This window comes from Protobothrops mucrosquamatus, unplaced genomic scaffold (assembly GCF_001527695.2).
Source record: "Protobothrops mucrosquamatus isolate PMUCROS unplaced genomic scaffold, P.Mucros_1.0 scaffold1179, whole genome shotgun sequence".
Classification (NCBI taxonomy): domain Eukaryota; kingdom Metazoa; phylum Chordata; class Lepidosauria; order Squamata; family Viperidae; genus Protobothrops; species Protobothrops mucrosquamatus.
In genome coordinates, this window is record NW_015387392.1 from 124,407 (window position 1) to 145,448 (window position 21,042).

The window sequence follows — 21,042 nt, forward strand, 5'->3', positions numbered from 1 at the left end:
GGGGCTGTTATAAATCAATGTAACATTGCTTTGGTCTGTTAAACTTCCTGGTTTGATTGGTACAGACAGAAAAAGTTCTTTCTCATGGTTTCTAGGCATAAATCAAGCGTGACAGCCATCTTGCAAGCCTGCACATCATATAATGGCTTGCTTCTCGATTTGTACCCCAAAAATAGCATCTTTCCTAAACCAGGACGTTAATCATCCAAGTTGACTTTGAAAGAGAACGGGCTGTGTCCGTAAATGCTGATTTAAGAGGGATCCTCCCCAATTTCGCCTTGCGAAACTGATCAGCCGCGGCTTTCCTGGTTGGTAGGCAGCTGGTTCTGCCCATTGGATGGGCTCACTTGCCGTAGTTATCAAGAAGAGATCACAGGAAAGAAGCCGGACCAATTTTCCAACCGTGGGAGAAACATCATGGGGACCAGATCCCTGTTTGGCAGGATTTGGTGGCAGGCGTGCATCTGCAGTCATCTTTATAAGCTCTGTGAATGTGGCAACAGGAGAGACAGGTGTGTAGAGGTTATATTTGGTCTGATTGCCCCTTCCTTCTTTCCTTCCTTCCTTCCTTCCTTCCATCTCCCTCCTTTTTATCTTTCTTTCCTTCTCCTTCCCTCCTTCCTTAATTACTTATTTGCTTACTTCTCTTTCCTTCCTTCCTTTCACCCTCCTTTTTATCTTCCTTCTCTCTCTTCTTCCTTCCTTCCTTCCTTCCTTAATTACTTATTTGCTTACTTCTCTCTCCTTCCTTCCTTCCACCCTCCTTTTTATCTTCCTTCTCTCTCTTCTTCCTTCCTTCCTTCCTTCCTTCCTTCCTTAATTACTTATTTGCTTACTTCTCTCTCCTTCCTTCCTTCCACCCTCCTTTTTATCTTCCTTCTCTCTCTTCTTCCTTCCTTCCTTCCTTCCTTAATTACTTATTTGCTTACTTCTCTCTCCTTCCTTCCACCTTCCTTTTGATCTTCCTTCTCTCTCTTCTTCCTTCCTTCCTTCGCCTTCCTTTCTTCCATCCTCTCTCCTTTTTATCTTCTTTCCTTCGTTCTCTCTCCTTCCTTCCTTCCTTCCCTCACTTTCTTTCTTCCACCTCCTTTTATCTTCCTTCCTTCCTTCCCCTGCCTTTCTTCCTTCCATCTCCCTCCTTTTTATCTTCTTTCTTTCCTTCTCCTTCCTTCCTTCCTTCCTTCCTTCCTTAATTACTTACTTCTCTCTCCTTCCTTCCTTCCACCTTCCTTTTTATCTTCCTTCTCTCTCTTCTTTCTTCCTTCCTTCCTTCCCCTTCCTTCCTTCCCTCACCTTCCTTTCTTCCATCCTCTCTCCTTTTTATCTTCTTTCCTTCGTTCTCTCTCCTTCCTTCCTTCCTTCCTTCCTTCCTTCCTTTCTTCCACCTCCTTTTATCTATCTTTCTTTCTTTCTTTCTTTCTCTTTTTCTCGAAAAGAGCTGCCCCATCAAAGTATCTGGGGACATTGATATAACTTTCCTTGCGAGCAGAGCACTGAATCTCAAGCCGATCACGTAATGCGGAGGGCAGCTCGGTTACAGCCAAAACTGAAGCTGAGCCCCGTGTCAGATGTAAGGCTATGAACTCAAGAGAGGTAGCTCTCCGGAGCTTTCTCCCCGAATGCCTTGGCAAACAGGCTTGTCGCCGAATTATTGCCACCATCAAGCTTTCAGTCTCGCCTTGGTTTCCCCCCCCTGTGTTAAAATTATGGGCGCTACCTGTCACTCTGCAATGATGCAGTCATTTGCTTTCCTTGCCAAAAAAAAAAAAAATAGAGTCCCAAATCTTATCTAGGATGCAAATCCCAATGGCTATGCTTTGTTTACAGATGTAGGTGTGCACTTTGGGTTAATTTTATCAGGAGGACTGCTCCTTGCAGCAATGATAAATAAACTTTGGGGTTCCTGCAGGACTCGGTCAGCCCTAAAAGGGGGCAAAACTTGAGATCCAGCCGAAGAAAAAGCAGGCTGTGGGCTTCAGTAGGACTGAATGAAATTTAATGAAGAGAAGGACGAGGGGGGACATGATAGCAGTCTTCCAATATCTCAGGGGCTGCCCCAAAGAAGAGGGAGTCAAGCTATTCTCCAAAGCGCCTGAAGGCAGGACAAGAAGCAACGGGTGGAAACTAACCAAGGAAAGAAGCAACCTAGAACTAAGGAGAAACTTCCTGACTATGAGGACAATTAACCAGTGGAACAACCTGCCTCCAGAAGTTGTGGGTGCTCCATCACTGGAGGTTTTTAAGAAGAGATTGGACAGCCATTTGTCTGGAATGGTACTATAAGTTTTCCTGCTTGAGCAGGGGGTTGGACTAGAAGACCTCCAAGGTCCCTTCCAGCTCTATATGGGTGACATAATAGCAGTCTTCCAATATCTCAGGGGCTGCCACAAAGAAGAGGGAGTCAAGCTATTCTCCAAAGCACCTGAAGGCAGGACAAGAAACAACGCATGGAAACTAAACAAGGAGAGAAGCAACCTAGAACTAAGATTTCCTAACAGTGAGAACAATTAACCAGTGGAACAACCTGCCTCCAGAAGTTGTGGGTGCTTCATCACTGGAGGTTTTTAAGAAGAGACTGGGCAGCCATTTGCATAGATTTTCCTACCTGAGCAGGGGGGTTGGACTAGAAGACCTCCAAGGTCCCTTCCAATTCTATTATTTTGTTAAATTAACCCCCAGGAGCAACGCCGTGTAGCACTATGTGTTGGATCAAGGAATAAGGGCAGCATCCACTTCCCCCATGTCGTTTTAGAAAGTTTTGATTAGATCCACCGCTCTAATTGCTCCAGGCGAATTCTCCACGGCCCTTTTTTATGATTTGGCAGATATGCTGCTTCCACAATGCTTGCCCAGCTGCGTCATTTGAGAATTTCTGCGGCATCCCCTGCCAGAGATATATTTGAGTTCGTGCTTGGTCCTCCCGTGCAAATTATCCAAGGGCTCCAATATACAGGTAGCCCTCCGCTTACAGCCCTCTGTTTAGTGACCGCTCAAAGCCACGGCAGCCCTGAAAACCGTGACTCACGACTGTTTTTCACGTGACCGTGGCAGCATCCCCGTGGTCACGTGATCAGAATTGGGACACTTGGCAACTGACGTGTATTGATGACGGTTGCCTCTTGGATAGAGCACCTGGGAGACAACCAGGACCTGGATGATGGAGAATCACCATAGACCAAGGGTCTTCAAACTTGGCCCTTTTATGACTTGTGGACTTCAACTCCCAGAATTCCTCAGCCTGATGAGGAACTCTGGGAGTTGAAGTCCACAAGTCATAAAAGGGCCAGGTTTGAAAACCCCTGACTTAGACATTCATAGATCTCCATAGATCTGTCACGGTCTTGGTTTTGTTCCTAGCTCGTGAACATGGAAGACCCCGGTTCCTCTGCCTCCCCCTTGGCTTAGCAGAGGTCCTTCCTTCTCTCTGGAAGTGACCAGCAGATTCAACTGCTGAGTGTAAAGGAGTCCGTAGTTCAGTCATGGGCTGATCTCCAGGCCAGTGAGATCTCGTACAGGGAGTTCCTTCTTCGAGTGACATATTTTTGGTGCGTCTCCAGCTCTCCAATGCGTGCCCCCTTCTCCTCCTTGCCAGGAGAAGCTACAAATGGAGACGCAGCCACGAGACAGCGGAGACAAAGTATTCAGACTCGAATTCATTACATTGGTGGGGTCTAAATTGTCCAAGTGCCAAGCATTCTTCTTAGCTCATGGATCTAGGCTGCCCACGGAAACCTCGTTGGCAACAGCCATGGGAAGAGGAAGCCGTTGCAGAGTTCTAGATTTGCCTGAGGGCCGCCATCTTTGGAAGGAGCAGAGAGCCGTGCCGGAGCGTCTGAAATTTGACTCCTAGTATCTCCAAACAGGAGAAGCCTCGGTGAAATCCAGAGGAAGATCAGCAATAGGCAACTTTTAGGATTAGAGAGTGTACAAGAGATTTGGACACAGAATCATTCTAACCAAAATGGCTTCCATGAAGCAAATTAGATAATATCATCACCCTAGTCATGGTAGTCTTTTCCAGAATCACAACAGAGCTGGAAGGGATCTTGGAGGTCTTCTAGTCCAGCCCCCTGCTCAAGCAGGAGACCGTATACCATTTCAGACAAATGGTTGTCCAATCTTTTCTTAACACCTCCAGTGTTGGATCATTCACAACTTCTGGAGGCAAGTCGTTCCACTGATTAATTGTTCTCAATGTTAGGAAATTTCCCCTTAGTTCTAGGTTGCTTCTCTCATTGATTAGTTTCCATCCATTGCTTCTTCTCCTGCCTTCTGGTGCTTTGGAAAATAAGTTGACCCCCTCTTCTTTGTGGCAAGCCCTCAAATACTAGAATACTGCTATCATGTCTCCCCTATTTCTTCTTTTCTTTAGACTGGCCATACCCAGTTCCTGCAGTGGTTCTTCATATGCTTTAGTCTCCAGGCCTTTAATCATCTTAGTTGCCCTTCTCTTCACCTTTCCCCCAAGATTCAACTAATTTAAGGATCTCAGATCTTGGCTCACCTCTAAATGGATCGTTGAGATTTATTATATTTTGATTTGCATTCATTCTCCCCCCCTCACCCCGCCTTCAAATGAGCACCATCCAACTTGGATGCCAGTCCTTGCCTTCTTTCCGACTCAACTGAAAGTTGGAAATAAATTCGTTCAAGGGGCTCTGTCTGTCTGTTTGTTTGCAGGGTGGTTTAGTTCAAAACCAAATTTTTGGGAGGGTGGAGACGGGGAGGGGGGGTATTCTTGATCTCAGGTGAGCTGGGATGGAATCCTTCAGCAGCTGTACTGCCCTCTGGTGGAGCTTTGGAGAGCTGCAACGTGGAACAAGGGGATGGATATTCCTGGTTTTGGGGGGCGGGGGGCTTATGGCACTTATGTTCTGCCAACCCGCTTAAGTAGGTTTCTTAATTAATCCATGTTTGAAGTTTGTCCAGACAAAATGACTCCCCCATTAATCAAGGACGCTGGTTCAAAAACCAGGCAACGTTTTTCACAGCTAAGTAACATTAAACCTGATCCAGTTTTGCAGGTTGCGCAAATATAACTTCGAAATTCAATAGTGCCCACCATTCTTCATATCTTTTAGTCTCCAGGGCTTTAATCATCTTAGGTGCTCTTTTTTGCACTTTTTCCAAGGTCTCAACATTTATTCATTTATTTTGTAATGTGGTGACCAAAACTGGTTGCAGTATTCCAGGTGTGGCCTTACTAAGGCTTTATAAAGAGCTACTAATACTTCACGTGATTTTGATTCTGTGCCTCTGTTTCTACAATCATCCTCATTCTTCACCATCAAGGGCAACCTCATTCGTAATTGGAGAATGACAGACTGATTGTTGTTTACGAAGCAGACAGATTAAGTCTGCAATTTTGGGCATTTGTGTGTCATTTTTTTTTTTTAGTGCCGTTGTAACTTTGAACAATGAACTGTTGTAAGTCAAGGACACCTGGACAAACCAGTATTGAACTGTGTCCCAACCCAAGGGGGAAAAAAATTGTCCCCCCCAAAAAATATTTATGGGTTGTTTTACTGGGCTTCTATATAAAAGCACACCGCAGCTTTGAAAAACCTCTATTTTTACTCCGGTGTTCACTAAGAATCTGCAAATAGGAGGGAAATGCTGTAACTTGAAAACTTCTTAGATTGTCTAAGGCCAAATGTACATTCCTGTGAGATATAAATATCAATTTGATTAGCTAGCAGGTCTTGTCAGATACAGTGTCTCAACTCCTCGGTCATTTGAGCAATGACGTAGCCTGAGGCTTCTGTAAAAGGCCGAGGGGTCTTAACTCAAGCCTATATAAGACAGGGGCTGCGTTCCAGCAAAGGGTGTAAGGGAAGGGATCTCCTTAGATCATTGTCTTGCCTCTTCTCCCTGCTTTGAAAAACACCCACAAGGTGAGTTGAGCCTAGCCAAATATTATTGCTTCTTGGTGTTCTTCTTCAACTCCACAGCAAGCCTTAGGATCTCAAGAAGGGCAACTTGCCTGGGAGGAATTTGATGTCTCAAAGCCAGCAAGCCAACAGTTGTGCTTTATCTTGGGGGGTTTTTTTCTTTTTCTTTTTCTTTTTTGTTTGGCCAGGCCAAAGATCCTGAGATTGCACAAACTGGGAATTTGACATGGAAACTACCTTTGACCATCTCAGTGGGACAGAGAGAGAGAGAGAGAGAGAGAGAGAGAGAGAGAGAGAGAGAGAGAGAGAGAGAGAGAGAGAGAGAGAGAAATAAAGAGAAAGAAATAAAAGGTAAAGAGAAAGAGAAATGAAGAGAGAAATAGAAAGAGAGAGAAAGAGAAAAGCAAGCAAGCAATAAAGAGAGAGAGAGAGAAAGAAAAAGAAAGCAACAGAACTAAAGCAAAATAGAGATAAATAGAATTAAATTGAGAGAGAGAGAGAAAGGGAGGGAGAGTTGGTAAAGAGACAGAGAGAGAAAGAGAGACAGAGGAATAGGGATGAAGGATAGAGAGGAAAAGAGAGAGAGAGAAACAAGAGGATTTCATGAAAAATTATCTGTTTGCTAGTTTTGGCTGCTTTGGGTCCTAATCTACCCTCTTCCTAATCTGCACTCTGCTTATAGATATGCATTGAGATGCTGCAAATTGTGAAGATTTCCAACTCTTGCAGATCTCGTGTGAAAATGTTAAAAAGCACAATTTAATATCCGCTCCTTCTGTTTTTTTGTTTTTTTGTTTACCTCCTTCCAGCTCTGAAATGGCATTTTCCGGGATACTGAGTGATGCCGAAATTGCAGCTGGTTTACAAAGCTGTCAAGGTAATTTCTATACACGCTTACATAATCTAGTCTTCTTCAATAAGCTTGTGCATTGAAAAATGTGACCGATTTAAATACTCAAGAGGAGAGATCAAAAAAGTCCCAGCTTTCATCCTGACCTCACCTCCCCCCAAAAAAAATTCCCAAATGTTTTGTGATGGTTTTAGGAACCATCACAAGGAACTTTTTGTTGGAGGTTCTGAATGTTTTGTGGAGAAAATGGCGGTTCCTAAATTTGACGTATTCCACCAGGCGCACCTCTTTTTAGTGTTAACAAGAGTCTTCATTCAAATTGCGAAAGGAAGTGCAGAGTTACGCCACTAAAAACCTGCTCAAAAATCTTTTCAAAGATTTTATTTTCTGACCTTGGACAGAGGACCACAGGTTTTTCTGCCCTTAATCTCTTGATCGTGATGTTTAGGGCAGTTCAATTTCCAGCAGTTCCCCATCAACTGCTCTATGCTGAACTACAGTTGCCATCGTCCCCAACCAGCAGGGCTGATGGGGCAGGGAGAATTGCCAGTCCAAACATCTGGAGCATTGCATGCAGCTGCAGCTGGGCTGTTCAGAGGAATACTGTTGCATCAGCGCCCTGGGTGAAAACAACAGAAATCCCCCTGTAATGAAGCTGGGGGAAAAAAAAAACCCACCTGACTTTTTTATGCTGTCAAAATTACAAATTAGCACCCGAAGAATACAGAAACAGTGGGGTTCAACTATCCGAGAAGGAGATATAGCACAAAGGTGCCTTAAAAATAAAGATCAGTCTAAAAGCTTCACAAAGTTCCTTTAAGATCCCAGAATCAAATGATGGTCTGATTTGGCACAGCGGGTGAAGGCCTTTTCGGAGGGGTTTAGACACCCACCCGCCCACTTATGAACTCTGCCTAATATTGAAATGTGACCCCAGACATTCCTTCCTGCCTCTAAATATGGCCGTGCAAAGCCCTTGTATAATTCGGACAAGAAAGAGATTATGTTTTCCTGCACGGAAAATGGAGCTGAACTAGCTCTGGAGGATCAGTTAGAACGGGCTGCAGCAATGAAGTTCGTAGTTGTTGTAAGAACGGCATGTTGATGGCAAAGCTAAGCGGTTTGACTGAAGCTTTTAACTCAACAGCTTCTTGAGGAACCGTAGTTCTTTACATGCCAGCTAAAGCTGCAGAGCTCAGAGGCTGGAAGGCTCTTGGGTTTGACACATTCTTCGCCCAAGTGAGCCGATATCACAAAGATGCTGTCTGGGGATGGCGGGATTGTCCATCTTTCACTTCTGGAGAGGGTGCTGCTCTAGGCTTTCTCCTTCCAGGAGTAGCTTCAGGAGACCGAAACATCTGAAGGATACCCTCCAGGGATGAGGGATGTGTATCCTGGAGCAGAGATGGGTCTCTGAAGATTCCCAGGTCCTCTCTGTCCAAGCATCGCCTAAGCTAATGCCTTTCAGATATATTGGATGTTAACTTCCATACTTCCCAGTGCTGGGGGAATGGAAGGAAGGAAGGAAGGAAGGAAGGGAAAGAGGGAGGGAGAGAGGGAGGGAGAGATAAAGGAAGGAAGGAAGGAAAGAAGGAAGAAGAAACAGGAAAGGAGGGAGGGAGGAAGGGAGCGAGGGAGAGAGGGAAGGAAGGAAAGAAGGAAGGAAAGAAGGAAGGGAGGGAGGGAGGAAGAAAGGGAAAGAGGGAGGGAGAAAGGGAAGGAGAGATGAAGGAAGGAAGGAAGGAAGGAAAGGAAAGAAGGAAAGAAGGAAGGAGAAACAGGAAAGGAGGGAGAGAGGAAGGGAGCGAGGGAGAGAGGGAAGGAAGGAAAGAAGGAAGGAAAGAAGGAAGGGAGGGAGGGAGGAAGGAAGGAAGGAAGGAAGGGGAAAGAGGGAGGGGAAAAACGAAATACATACAATGCCATCCTTGTTTGGGAATACGATGGAAGATGCTAAGGTCCCAATTTCCATTAGAAAAAGGCAGAGCAAACACAAGGAAATTCTAAATCCCTACAAAATTCGTGCAGGAAATATTGGCTGCCTGACGTGATTCATTAAACTTGTCCATCTGAGTTTTGAAAAATGAGGAATTTTTGATCTGAAACAGGACGTTCCGGCTGCTTGAAACCCACCTGCATCAGCGGGGTTGATGCCAGAAGATAGCTGGGGAGAATTTGAGTCAGAACTGATCCCACCACCAAGGTCCAAGCGCTTCAGTGCCCATCTAGACTTAAAGTCGGCTCCTGTTTGCTCTGCTTTTTTTGGGTGGCTGATATTTAATCTGCCCCTAAACCTTTTTTAGTGTCCAAGAATAAAGTCAATCGAGGTCAGTGCCTCAAATGGCTCCTTCGCCCCAACTGACTTGATTGGGACAGCAAAAAGTGATGCTGGATTGACAGGAGGTCCTCAACTTACAGTCACTTGTTTAGCGACTGTTCGGAGTTACAACGGCAATCAAAAACGTGATTTAGGACCAGCCTTTGCACTTACACAACCAGCACAGAAAAGTCATATGATCAAAATCCAGGCACTTGGCAACCAGCTTGTATATAGGACAGTTGCAGCATACCAGCATCGCCATTTCCGATCTTCCCAGCTGGCTTCCGACAAACTAGGTCAATAGGAGCAGCTGGATTCACTTAACAACCATGGGAAAAATGGTCGTAAAATTGGACACGACTCATATAACAACTTCCTTGCTTAGCAATGGAAATTCTGGTCATCATTATCATCATCATCATCAACATCAAATTGGAAGGGACCTTGGCGGTCATCTAGTCCAACCCCCTGCTCAGGCAGGAAACCCTATACCATTTCAGACAAATGGCTGTCCAGTCTCTTCTTAAAAACTTCCAGTGTTGGCGCATTCGCCGCTTCTGGAGGCAGGTTGTTCCACTGGTTAATTGTTCTAACTGTCAGGAAGTTTCTCCTCAGTTTACGTCTAGGAGGCAAGGGATGCTAAAACTTTGCAAAGCCACACCTGGAATACGGCATCCAGTTTTGGTCACCACGATGTAAAAAAGATGTTGAGACTCTGGAAAGAGTGCAGAGAAGAGCAACAAGGATGATCAGGGGACTGGAGGCTAAAACATATAAGGAATGGTTGCAGGAATTGGGTAGGTCTAGTCTAATGAAGAGAAGGACGAGGGGGGAACACGATAGCAGTGTTCCAGTATCTCAGGGGCTGCCCCAAAGAAGAGGGAGTCAAGCTATTCTCCAAAGCCCCTGAAGGCAGGACAAGAAGCAGTGGATGGAAACTCATCAAGGAGAGAAGCAACCTGGAGCTAAGGAGAAATATCTTAAAAGTGAGAGCAATCAGCCAATGGAACAGCTTCCCTCCAGAATTTGTGGGTGCTCCATCACTGGAGGCTTTCAAAAAGACTTGTCTGAAATGGCATAGGGTCCTGCTCAGGCAGGGGGTTGAACTAGAAGACCTCTGAGGTCCCTTCCCACTCTGTCATTCTTTTCTGTTCAACGTTCTCTCTCTTTACCTTGTGACATTTTTTCTTCTTTTCCTCCTCCTCCTCCTCCTCCTCCTCCTCCTCCTCCTGCTTCTCCTCCTCCTCCTCTTTCTGTTTCCGTTTCTACAGCTGTCGATTCCTTCAGCTGCAAGACATTCTTTGCCAAATCCGGTTTGCAGTCCAAATCAAAGGATCAGCTAGCAAAAGTATTTGGAGTTATTGATCAGGACAAGAGTGGTTACATTGAGGAAGATGAACTGAAGTGAGTCGAAGTTAAGAAATATCCCTCCATCCCAGATTAGGGTCCTGGGGGGGGACATTTCCCAATACAAAAGCGTAATCAATCCTTTGCACAGCCCATCCTTGCTGAGCAGACGGCCGCTTAGCGATGGACGTTATGATGGACCTCCCCCCCCAAAAAAGAGACTAACAATCCAGATTCGAATGTGTGATGTTCCCCCCCCATTGTCAGATGGCCACATTTTGGGCCCCACTTTTATAGCTGTTTGCAGCATCCTGCAGTTATACTATTATTTACTAGGCGTTAGCTTGTACATCTCTTTTCTGCCCCCCCCCAAAATGCCCAGGGCAAATAATGGGTTCACTTAGCGGCGTTTGCTTAATGACCGCCAGAAAGAAATGTAAAATTGGGCCTGTCTTGTGATGACCCGATTTACGGCCGTAATTCCGTGTTAAATCCTTGTTGTAAATCGAGGTTTATCTGTATTCTGTTCTCCGTGTGAGTGGAAGAATTGCTCTCTAGCTCCCACTAGTGGGAGGTTATGTGTAAGTCTGTGCTTTGGTAATAGAAGTCGTCCTTGACTTGACCGTTCCAAGTTATGACTGTTTGTCACACTGACGGCCGTTGCGTCATCCCCGGGGGTCACCTGATCAAAATTCGAGCTTAGCCACTGGCATATACTTAGGACGGTTGCAGTGTCCTGCAGACATGTGATCCCCCTTTTGCAACCTGACCAATCAGTGGGGAAGCCCGGTTGACTGAACAAACCACGTTACCTATTTAACAGCAGTGATCCACTTAACAACTGTGTCAAGAAAGGTTGTAAAATGGGACAAAACTCCCTTAATAGCTCCCTCGCTTAACAACAGAAATGTTGGGCGCAGTTGCGATCCTAAGTCGAGGATGACCTGTATAGTATCCCAAAATCTGCACTTCCGTCCGTGAGCGTTAGCAGAGATGCTGGGAGTTAGATGACCGGCCCATTTAATTAGAGGGGACCCATAACATTCACTGCCTCCTCGCTCAAGTGGGAATAATCCAACATTTCTCTTGAACTCGTCAACCTGGCCCTAATCTAATTCCATGGAGGCACAATAGTTAAAACACAGCGTTGCAGGCTAATTCTGCCGACTGTCAGCAGTTCGATCCTGACCGGCTCAAGGTTGACTCAGCCTTCCATCCTTTCGAGGTTGGGAAAAGGGAGGCCCAGATTGTTGGGGGCAAGAGGCTGACTCTGTAAATCACTTAGAGAGGGCTGTAAAGCACTGTGAAGTGGTATATAAGTCTAAGTGCTATTGTTACTGCCATTGACTCAGCCTTCCGTCCTTCTGAGGTCGATAAAATGAGGACCCAGATTGTTGGGGGACAATATGGTGACTCTGTAAACCGCTTAGAGAAGGCTTTAAAACACTGTGAAGTGGCATGTAAGTCTAAGTGCGATTGCTATTGCCACTGACTCAGCTTCCATCCTTCTGAGGTCAGTAAAATGAAGATCCAGATTGTTGGGGGCAAGAGGCTGACTCTGTAAACTGCTCAGAGAGGGCTGTAAAGCACTGTGAAGTGGCATATAAGTCTAAGTGCTATTGCTATTGCCACTGACTCAGACTTCCATCTTTCCAAGGGGGGTAAAATGGGGACCCAGGTTGTTGGGGGCCATAGGCTGACTCTGTAAATCGCTTAGAGAGGGTTGTAAAGCACGGTGAAGCAGCATATAAGTTCTAATGCTATTATGTGACCATTAGGAAGTTCATGCAGAATTTTGATGGCAAAGCCAGAGTCTTGACTGATAAGGAGACTTCAGAGTTTCTGAAAGCAGGTGACACCGATGGAGATGGCAAAATTGGTGTGGATGGTAAGAAAGCCTTCGTAGATCCCCTTCTCCAATGTCCAGCATGATGGGCCATGTTACTCAAATATCATTCCCCCAGACGCTAGAGAGGAAATACCCGTAGGCTTAGAGAATTATTTAGTAGAGTTGACTTAATTCTGTGCCTAACTGCTAAGAGTCTAAGTAATTACACTGGCATATGAAACCAATTCATCCATCCGTCAGTCAATCATCCAGAAGGGAGGGCAAAGTCCCAGCTGGATATTTATTTTATTTTATTGATTGATTTAAATTTTCGTGCCACCTCTCTCCCTGGCGAGGCGACTGTCTGGGTGGCTTACAGATGATAAAAAAGACCGAGAGATAAATAATTAAAATATTAAAATTAGGCTATTTAAAATTTTAAAACGATGGGACTAAGGGACAGATGGGGCAGGGATAAGGGTTGTTGCTGTGAGGATGTAGTGAGATAAGCATTACATCTGCCATCTTGATACCGAGACAATCCAAGAAATGGATTCCTAAGGCTATATAATAAATTGATATACATTAATAAATAAAACAAGTCAGTGACTTGAAATGGATGGAAACTCTGTTGTCTTTAGCATCTGCTATCCAAGATAATCTAGGAACCCATTATCTATGGATTTGAGGAGACAAGATTCAAAATAATATAACCTTTCCTTTCCTTTCCTTTCCTTCCTTTCCTTTCCTTTCCTTTCCTCCCCTTTTTCTTTTCTTTTCCAGAGTTTGTAGTCCTGGTTACAAAGGGTTAAAGTGATTCAAGGGAAGACCAAGCCAATTGTATTGTACAACATCCTTTCGTATTGCAAGTCAACTATTTATTTATACATTTTATACAGCGAAAACGGCAGTGACAATGGCCAGCATCTTGTTTCTTATTATTCGGGAACTGTGTAAACTCCCAATGCACTGTTTGACCTTTATTATTGTCTATTGTTGTAAAATTCATAATTAAAAGGGCTCTCTACATCAAAAGAAGGACAAAATCAAAGCCCAAGGGAGAGAAAAAAAAACATTGGATATTTCCTTTTGTCCGCACAGTCTAATTAAGACGACTCGGTGAGGTGAGCTTTTGAAAAGATTGCACCAAGAGTTAGACGAGCGTCTGCCTTCCTTCCCGAGTATATGACATGATATTGGGGAAAAAAACAGTTCAATAAGAAGGTTTAAACTGGTCTTTGTCTTACCTAACCAGGTTCACGAACCCTCTTACTTAGCCATACCCGTGGAATTGTCCATTCATCCATATAAAGCGTCTTCATCATTCACAGATTTTTGAGCCTGTTTCTTTGCCGGATGCAATTGCCACAGTGACGTTCCTGTCCTTGCTTGGTTGAAATCCGTTGTTCTCAACCTTGGCAATGTGGAAGATGCACGGACTTCAAGTCCCAGAATTCCCCAGGCCAGTATGCCGGCTTGGGAACTGTGGGAATTAGGGTCCACCCATCGTTGCCAAGGTTAAAAAAGGCTGGTTGAAATGATGAGTGAGCATGCCATAATCTAGAGCAGTGGTTCTCAACCTGTGGGTCGGGACCCCATTTGGGGTCGATTGACCATTTCACGGGGGTCGCCAAGCAAGGCTGTCCGCCATTTTTTTCCCCTTTTCCGGCGAGCGCCTTACCTCCCTTGGGCTGGGCCAGCTAGTGGTCGGCCTGCTCCATCTCTGCCGCTTGCCAGCTACGCCTCGGCCGGCGCAGGGGGCGGAACCACGCATGCGCGGTGCTCCCGGGTCGGGAAAGTCCTCGACTTACGACCGGTTTAGTCCTCGACTTACGACCGGTTTAGTCCTCGACTTACAACCGGTTGGGGTCGCGGCATTAAAAAGGTTGAGAACCACTGATCTAGAGAGAGAGGCTGGCTTCAAATTCATTCAGAGTTTTAAACATATCATTGCCAGATCTGTAACTCTGAACCATCGTAAATCAGGAAGGAAACGGAAGCTGAGAACATCTGTAGCTAAAGCCTGGCCTAAGTTAGGGGTCACCTCAACACGCATGGGGCAGGGACTGACTGATTCATTGCAGGAAAGTGTACATGATTCAAAGTCTCGCTTTAAGTGCTGCAATTCGGAGGTCGCGCCAATGACGGTACAAAGCCCAGATATGCCAAAAACCAAAACTGACAGCACATTGTCCAAGTCTTAGGCGTAGAAATGACATAACGTTGTGTTTTTTTTTAAAAAAAAGCAAAATAAATGTTCTCTCCTCCTTTTAGAAAAAAAAATGGAAAACCACACAACCTAGGCACCGCTCCTTGTAGCAAAATGATTATTTGTCATTTTGTTAAATTTCTTTGCCGGCTATTCTAGGCAATAAAAACGGAGAAATGAAAAAAGAAGTGTAAATATAACAGGAGTCAAGTGATGGAACAGTAAAATAAACAAGGAAAAAGGGGGGGGAAACGAGAGTAGATATTGATGGCTCACGTAGCTTTTGGCATCTGATCCTTAAACATCAGATTTGATGGCTGAGCTCAAATACCAGCTGAGTTGCCCGTATAAGCTAGCAATGTTGGGTCCCAACCTTTGTCCCAACTGCTAGTTCTCAGACCCAGAAGGAAGTCCATCCTGAGTGGATCATTTCCAAAAGAAACTCATTGAAGGACCCTGGTGGCACCGTGGTTTGAATGCAATATTGCAGGCTGACTCTGCCTACTGCCAGGCGTTCAATCCTGACCAGCTCAAAGTTGACTCAGCCTTCCATCCTTCTGAGATCGGTAAAATGAGGACCCAGATTGCTGGGAGCCATAGGCTGACTCTGTAAACCGCTTAGAGGGGGATGTAAAGCACCGTGAAGCGGTATACAAGTATACAAGGTTCACTTTGCAATTCACCTATTTTCCATTGCACATTGCTTTAATAAAAGCTTAAAAAAAAAAAACCTAAGTCAGATGGGACGGAGAGATGATGACCGTTACAGGAGACGCCTGCATGATCTGTCAGATGGAAAACACACACTCTTCGTTTACTTCCAATACTGGGTATCTAGATTTTCCAACGGTAAAAACAGGTTGACCCCTTTGAGGGCTCTCTCTTCGTATTTTGCAAAGAGGTTCTTTCAATCGTCAAGGCTGGGGCCCGTGGTTGACTCTGCTCTTCAAGAAGGTGTCTCCTCTTTTTTCCAAAAACGTCATCTCATCCATGCCTCTAATTTGGCCAAGAGTCAAAGGCTTATCCCATAACCGAGGACTATTTCTGCCTCTCCGGCTGCTCTAGGCAACTCTTCCTTTCAACGCTGCCACCAACTCGATTCTTCCTAATGTGTGCGGTGACGATTATTGTAAGCCCGCGGCCAAACAGCGTGTTGGATGTGTCAATTGTACAATGCTGAATACTGAACACTCACCTGTTCTTAAGAGTCATTTTCTAGACGGTTAATCACTAGGACCCATCCTACCGTTGAGGGAACGGAGGAAAACCTAAATAATTGAACAATTTAAGGATGGCTCTCCCTGACAATATCACCGACAGCTCAGCCGTGAGATAAGGTTACGGAGTCGCCGTGGTGACTCTAGATGATCTGTTTTGATGGTCATCTAGGTGGGGAATGTCAAGCGGGCAGCTAGAGCAGAAAAGCTGATCTACGATTGGTTTCAAACTGTTGACGAAGGACACCCAGAGTGAGTCTCCAGAGGTTGTGGGTGCTTCATCACTGGAGATTTTTAAGAAGAGACTGGACAATCATTTGTCCGGAATGATATAGGATCTCCTGCCATGAGCAGGGGGTTGGACTAGAAGACCTCCAAGGTCCCTTCCAACTCTTCTGTTATTCTGTTACTCCAGGGTCCATTTGTGGAGAGAGGTAATTAAACTGCCCTCTTATTAATGCAGTTGACCCCCATGATGTCATTATTCTAATTAAGGCCGACAGAAAGCAAGGCTTGAGATGAAAACCATCATCAATGAATAAAGAAGCACCGGTAACTAAAGATTGTCACCCGCACGGAAGGATCTCCTTCGTTCTGAAATGCAATTCGGTTTCACTCGGGAGACCAACCGTTCGGATAGGATTAGCATCAGGCGAAACTCTGGGATGAGGTTTCATCCAATCTTCTCTGCGTTGGTTGGTTTATATCCTGCCATGATTGTTTTTGCAAATAACTCAAGGTAGCAACCCAATCCAACACACACTTTCCTCCTCTTATTTTGCCCACAACAACTCTGTGAGGGGGGTTGGGCTGAGAGAAAATGATTGGTTCAAAGTCACCCAGCCAGCTTTCATGATTAAGGAAGGACTAGAACTCACCGTCTCCTAGCGATTGGTCCAAAGTCACCCAGCCAGCTTTCATGATTAAGGAAGGATTAGAACTCACCGTCTCCTAGTGATTGGTCCAAAGTCACCCAACCAGCTTTCATGATTAAGGAAGGACTAGAACTCACTGTCTCCTAGTGATTGGTCCAAAGTCATCCAGCCGGCTTACATGCCTAAGGTGGGACTAGAACTCACAGTCTCCTGCTTTCTAGCCTGGTGCCTTAACCAGGAGATTTAGACAGACTCGTTTCACTTACTTTCTTGATTTTCTTGGCCCCTTCCTACGTCAGTTCTCTTGAACCCTTTCATTCTTTTCAAGTCATTGCTGAAGGACAAGATTGGGCAAAAGGTTATTTCATAGTTGGAAGTCCCTGATTTCCGTATCTCTGCTTTGAGGCTTTTCTGGCCCATCCTAAGTAAAAATCTATCTGAACATTGATAAGGGAAGCATTCCTCCAGAGGGAAAAATACACAGCCCAGTCAGAGGAGGAGCCCAACTAGTGTCACACCCATTGATTGACACCATTTTTCTTTCCAGATGTCAAGAGATAAATCGGAAAAAAAGACAATTCAACTACAATTTGTGGCTCGTGGTTGAAATGAGAGGTCCTTGGTACTCTCTGAGCTTGGTGGTTTTCTTGCAGACGTTTCATTACCCAGTTAGGTAACACAATCAGTGCTATTGAGTGTGACTTGCTCCTGTTTATATATATAGTAGCTCTGAGCTTGGTTGTTTTCTCGTACATGTTTCATTACCCAACTAGGTAATATAATCAGTGCTAGACTGGAGTGAGGTTTGTGGAGTGGAGAAGAAGGGGAGGAGGGGGAGGAGGAAGGGGGAGGGGAAGGGGGAGGGGGAGGGGGAGGAGGACTGTGTGATCCTTGATGCTCTCTGAGCTGGGTTGTTTTCTTGCAGACATTTCGTTACCCATCTAGCTAATGTCGTCAGTGCTAGAAGGGAGTGGGGTTTGTGGAGAAGAGGAGGACGAGGAGGAGATGGAGGAGGACAAGGAGGACAAGGACGACTGGGTGGTCCTTGATGCTCTCTGAGCTGGGTTGTTTTCTTGCAGACATTTCATTACCCAAACTAATATTATCCGTGCTTGTGAGGATGTTCCCTAGCTTGGCTAATGAAACATCTGCAAGAAAAGAACCCAGCTCAGGAGGAGCCCTCAGCGTCCTTGAACCAAACAAGATGTATTGCAAGGGGACAACTCATAACCCCTCCTGGTAGCACCAGGCATGGCTGAGACACCAACATGGCTTTGGAGAAACAATTCTCTAGGTTTAGAGGTCTTGCGTGCCTCTGAAGATAAGATAAGCACCTCCAGGAGGGAATCATACAACTATCGTGATGGTGTGTCCTTCCTCATTATCTCTGCACGGACCTTGTGAAGGACATGTGTCAGTCAAACCTACAACAAGACAAAAGGACCTCCTGTACCATATACGTGCACATTCTAAAAGACGCCCACATGGTAGGTAATATTGCAGCTTCTCCCTTCATGGCCAGAATCCAAGCTAATCGGGGTAAGACCTCTACGTGTTATCAATGTAGAATCTGACCGAAAATGGAAAGGCTTAAGACTGATATATTGGGTGGTATCAAACTCATTTTTGCAGCCATTCTTTGCATTCTCTCAAAATGTTATTTGTTTATTGGGGGGAGAGGGGGAAGGAGAGCATTTGTCATCCTTTCTGTTGAAAACTTTCTGAAGAAAGTAAGAAAACTTACTTTCAAATGTCTACTGCAAACAGTTCTGAGGCAGAGACGGAGAGAGGGATGGAAAAATACTATAAACAAATATTTTAATTAACAGGGGTGATGTTTAGCAAGCATTAACTAATATTATAAACTGGCTGTGTGTGATGACCTGTGTGCAATTATATGAAGAAACCTTCACAAGAAATGTTAACTGAAGGTCTCAGATGGTGTAAGATATTACCCGTGTAGAGCAGTGTGGTTTTCTGTCAATTGTATCAATTTTCTTTTTTCCTATGTGTGAGGTCTCAAGACATGTACTTCCCTCTTTTAGTTGTTAAAGGTAGATAAGAAGTGTGTTAAAGGTAGATAACCTTTAATCTAGTCATCTATTGGGTTAGGCGTGGGTGGCAAGCTATATAAGAATGACACGCTGGAAATAGCCCAGTGTTCAGAATCTGTCATGCTAATGCTCTGAACCATTGTGCACAAATAAACCTGTCTTCTCCAACCGTTCGTGGTCTTGTCTTCTGATGTAAGTATTGTGGTTTTTTCCACAACAACTGGCGACCGCGGCAGGACGACAAGGAGTCTTGGGGCTCTCTGGAGGGCACACACTGATGCCAGGGGCCTGTAGTGTTAGGGGGAACATCCCAGGCGCCATCGGACCTTTTACTCCGAGGGACCTCCCTATGGCACAGGGCTCCAGCATCGGCGGTCAGCCACTCCAAGAACCACAGGTGAAGGGAAAGGAGACCAGGCATCTTTCCAGCCGGCTAGAGGACAAAGGATTCGCCTGCAGGCAACTATTGAATGGGGAAACAATCCCTCCCTGTAAGCAGGGACGGGGGAGAGGACTGATCACCCTCTCTTTGGAATAAGGTGGGAGGACTGTTGTGAGTGCTTGATGTAATGTGAAAGGCTACTGAGTTACCCACAGGTGGCCATGAGAGTCCGGCACCCTGGGCCAGTAGAGAGTGAGTGGCGTTTGAATTTCCCATCGGAGGCCGTGATCTTCCGGCTCCCTGGGTCTAACGTGAACAAGTGGAACCCCCAGTGTTATCCCGAGTGGAAGGACCCCTTACCTTCCTCTCATCCCCTTTCCTTTATTGTCTTGTCTGGTGCCCTGGGAGGCTTATGGGGGTGGTGGAAGTGTGTCCCTCACTCCGTTAGGGTGTATGTTAAAGCACTTTAGTTCTGCTTATGGGACCCAGGACTATGGTATTAAGTGGATTGGGGGTTGCAGCATTAAAAAGGTTGAGAACCACTGACATAGAGGAAGGAAAGAGAACTCTCGGACATGAAAGGAAAGGAGCTATCTGCCAGCTGCCTGTACCGAAGAATAGCAAAGAGTTAAGAGGATTTTTGGGTGCTGCTGGCTTCTGCCGAATAGGGATCCCTAACTTTAGTTTAATAGCAAAACTCCTGTATGAGGCCACAAAGGGAGGAGATAAAGAACCGTTGCGATGGGAACAGCAAGAAAATAACAGCTTCACCCCTCTCAAGGAGGCTCTAATGCGCACCCCTAGTTTAAGGCTGCCAGACTATTCCCAGGAAGACCTAAAGCAAATTAAGGCGCTTGAAGCACGCCGGGAAGATGGCTGGTGGATCCTGCCAGACCAGTGAGTCTTTATCCCAGGATATATGGCATGGGATACAGTACAACAGGCCCATAGGCAACTGCACCTAGGGAAGATGGCGTTAGCAAATGCCCTGAAATGGGAGGTCTATATTGATAAAATACACAGCATTGCAGCAAATGTTTGTGCTAGGTGTGAGATTTGTGCAGCCAACAACTCAAGGCAAGGACCCCAACTGCCTCAAGGACACCAACCCAGGGGAACTTACCCCTTTGATTCTCTGATGATTGACTTTACTGACATGCCACGTTCAGGTCCCTATAGAGCAGCGGTTCTCAACCTATGGGTCGCGACCCCATTTGGGGTCGATCAACCATTTCACGGGGGTCGCCAAGCAAGGCTGTCCGCCATTTTTTTCCCCTTTTCCGGCGGGTGCCTTACCTCCCTTGGGCTGGGCCAGCTGGTGGTCGGCCTGCTCCGTCTCTGCCGCTTGCCAGCTACGCCTCGGCCGGCACAGGGGGCGGAACCACGCATGCGCGGCGCTCCCGGGCAGGGAAAGTCCTCAACTTACGACCAGTTGGGTAGTCCTCAACTTACGACCGGTTTAGTCCTCGACTTACAACCGGTTTAGTCCTCGACTTACGACCGGTTTAATTCTCGACTTACGACCGGTTGGGGGTCGCGGCATTAAAAAGGTTGAGAACCACTGCTATAGAGCAATGTATGTACATACACTGGATGGCCAGAGTGCATCCCTACAAGGACAAAGAAAGCAACAGAGGTCGCAAAAGCCTTGCTTCACATTATTATTCCCCAGTATGGGTTGCCATCTAGAATTTCGTCAAACAATGGTCCTGAATTTATCCATAGCAACTATGTTAGGAGTAACATGGAAACTTCACTGTAGTTTCCATGCTCAATCGGGGGGGACAGGTGGAAGGAATGGATAGAACCATTAAGGAAAAATTGGCAAAAATATGTCAGGAAACCTAGCTTAAGTGGCCAGACGCTTTAAACTTGGCTCTTGTTGCAGTACGGTGTGCCTCACAAAGAGGATTGCTTGTGTCACCATTTGAATTATTATATGGCAGAGTCCCTAACTTACTCAGGCCGAATGTCCAGAACACTGGACCAGTGGCAGATACTGTCAAATTGAAACAACTGCAAGCCCTTAATACAGTAGTACAGAGGCTGCAACAATATGTCTTGGCCCAAAG

At 45.6% G+C, this 21,042-nt stretch overlaps 1 protein-coding gene across 1 annotated transcript; it reads left to right on the top strand.

Moving 5' to 3' along the window:
* Nucleotides 1-5,779: 5,779 nt before the first annotated feature.
* On the top strand, nucleotides 5,780-13,563 carry LOC107291731 (parvalbumin beta). The gene is made up of 5 exons (XM_015820761.1): nucleotides 5,780-5,894; nucleotides 6,701-6,768; nucleotides 10,330-10,462; nucleotides 12,184-12,293; nucleotides 13,017-13,563. Exons 2-5 carry the CDS (start codon nucleotides 6,708-6,710, stop codon nucleotides 13,043-13,045), a joined length of 333 nt encoding a protein of 110 aa, XP_015676247.1. The 5' UTR covers nucleotides 5,780-5,894; nucleotides 6,701-6,707; the 3' UTR covers nucleotides 13,046-13,563.
* Nucleotides 13,564-21,042: the final 7,479 nt, after the last annotated feature.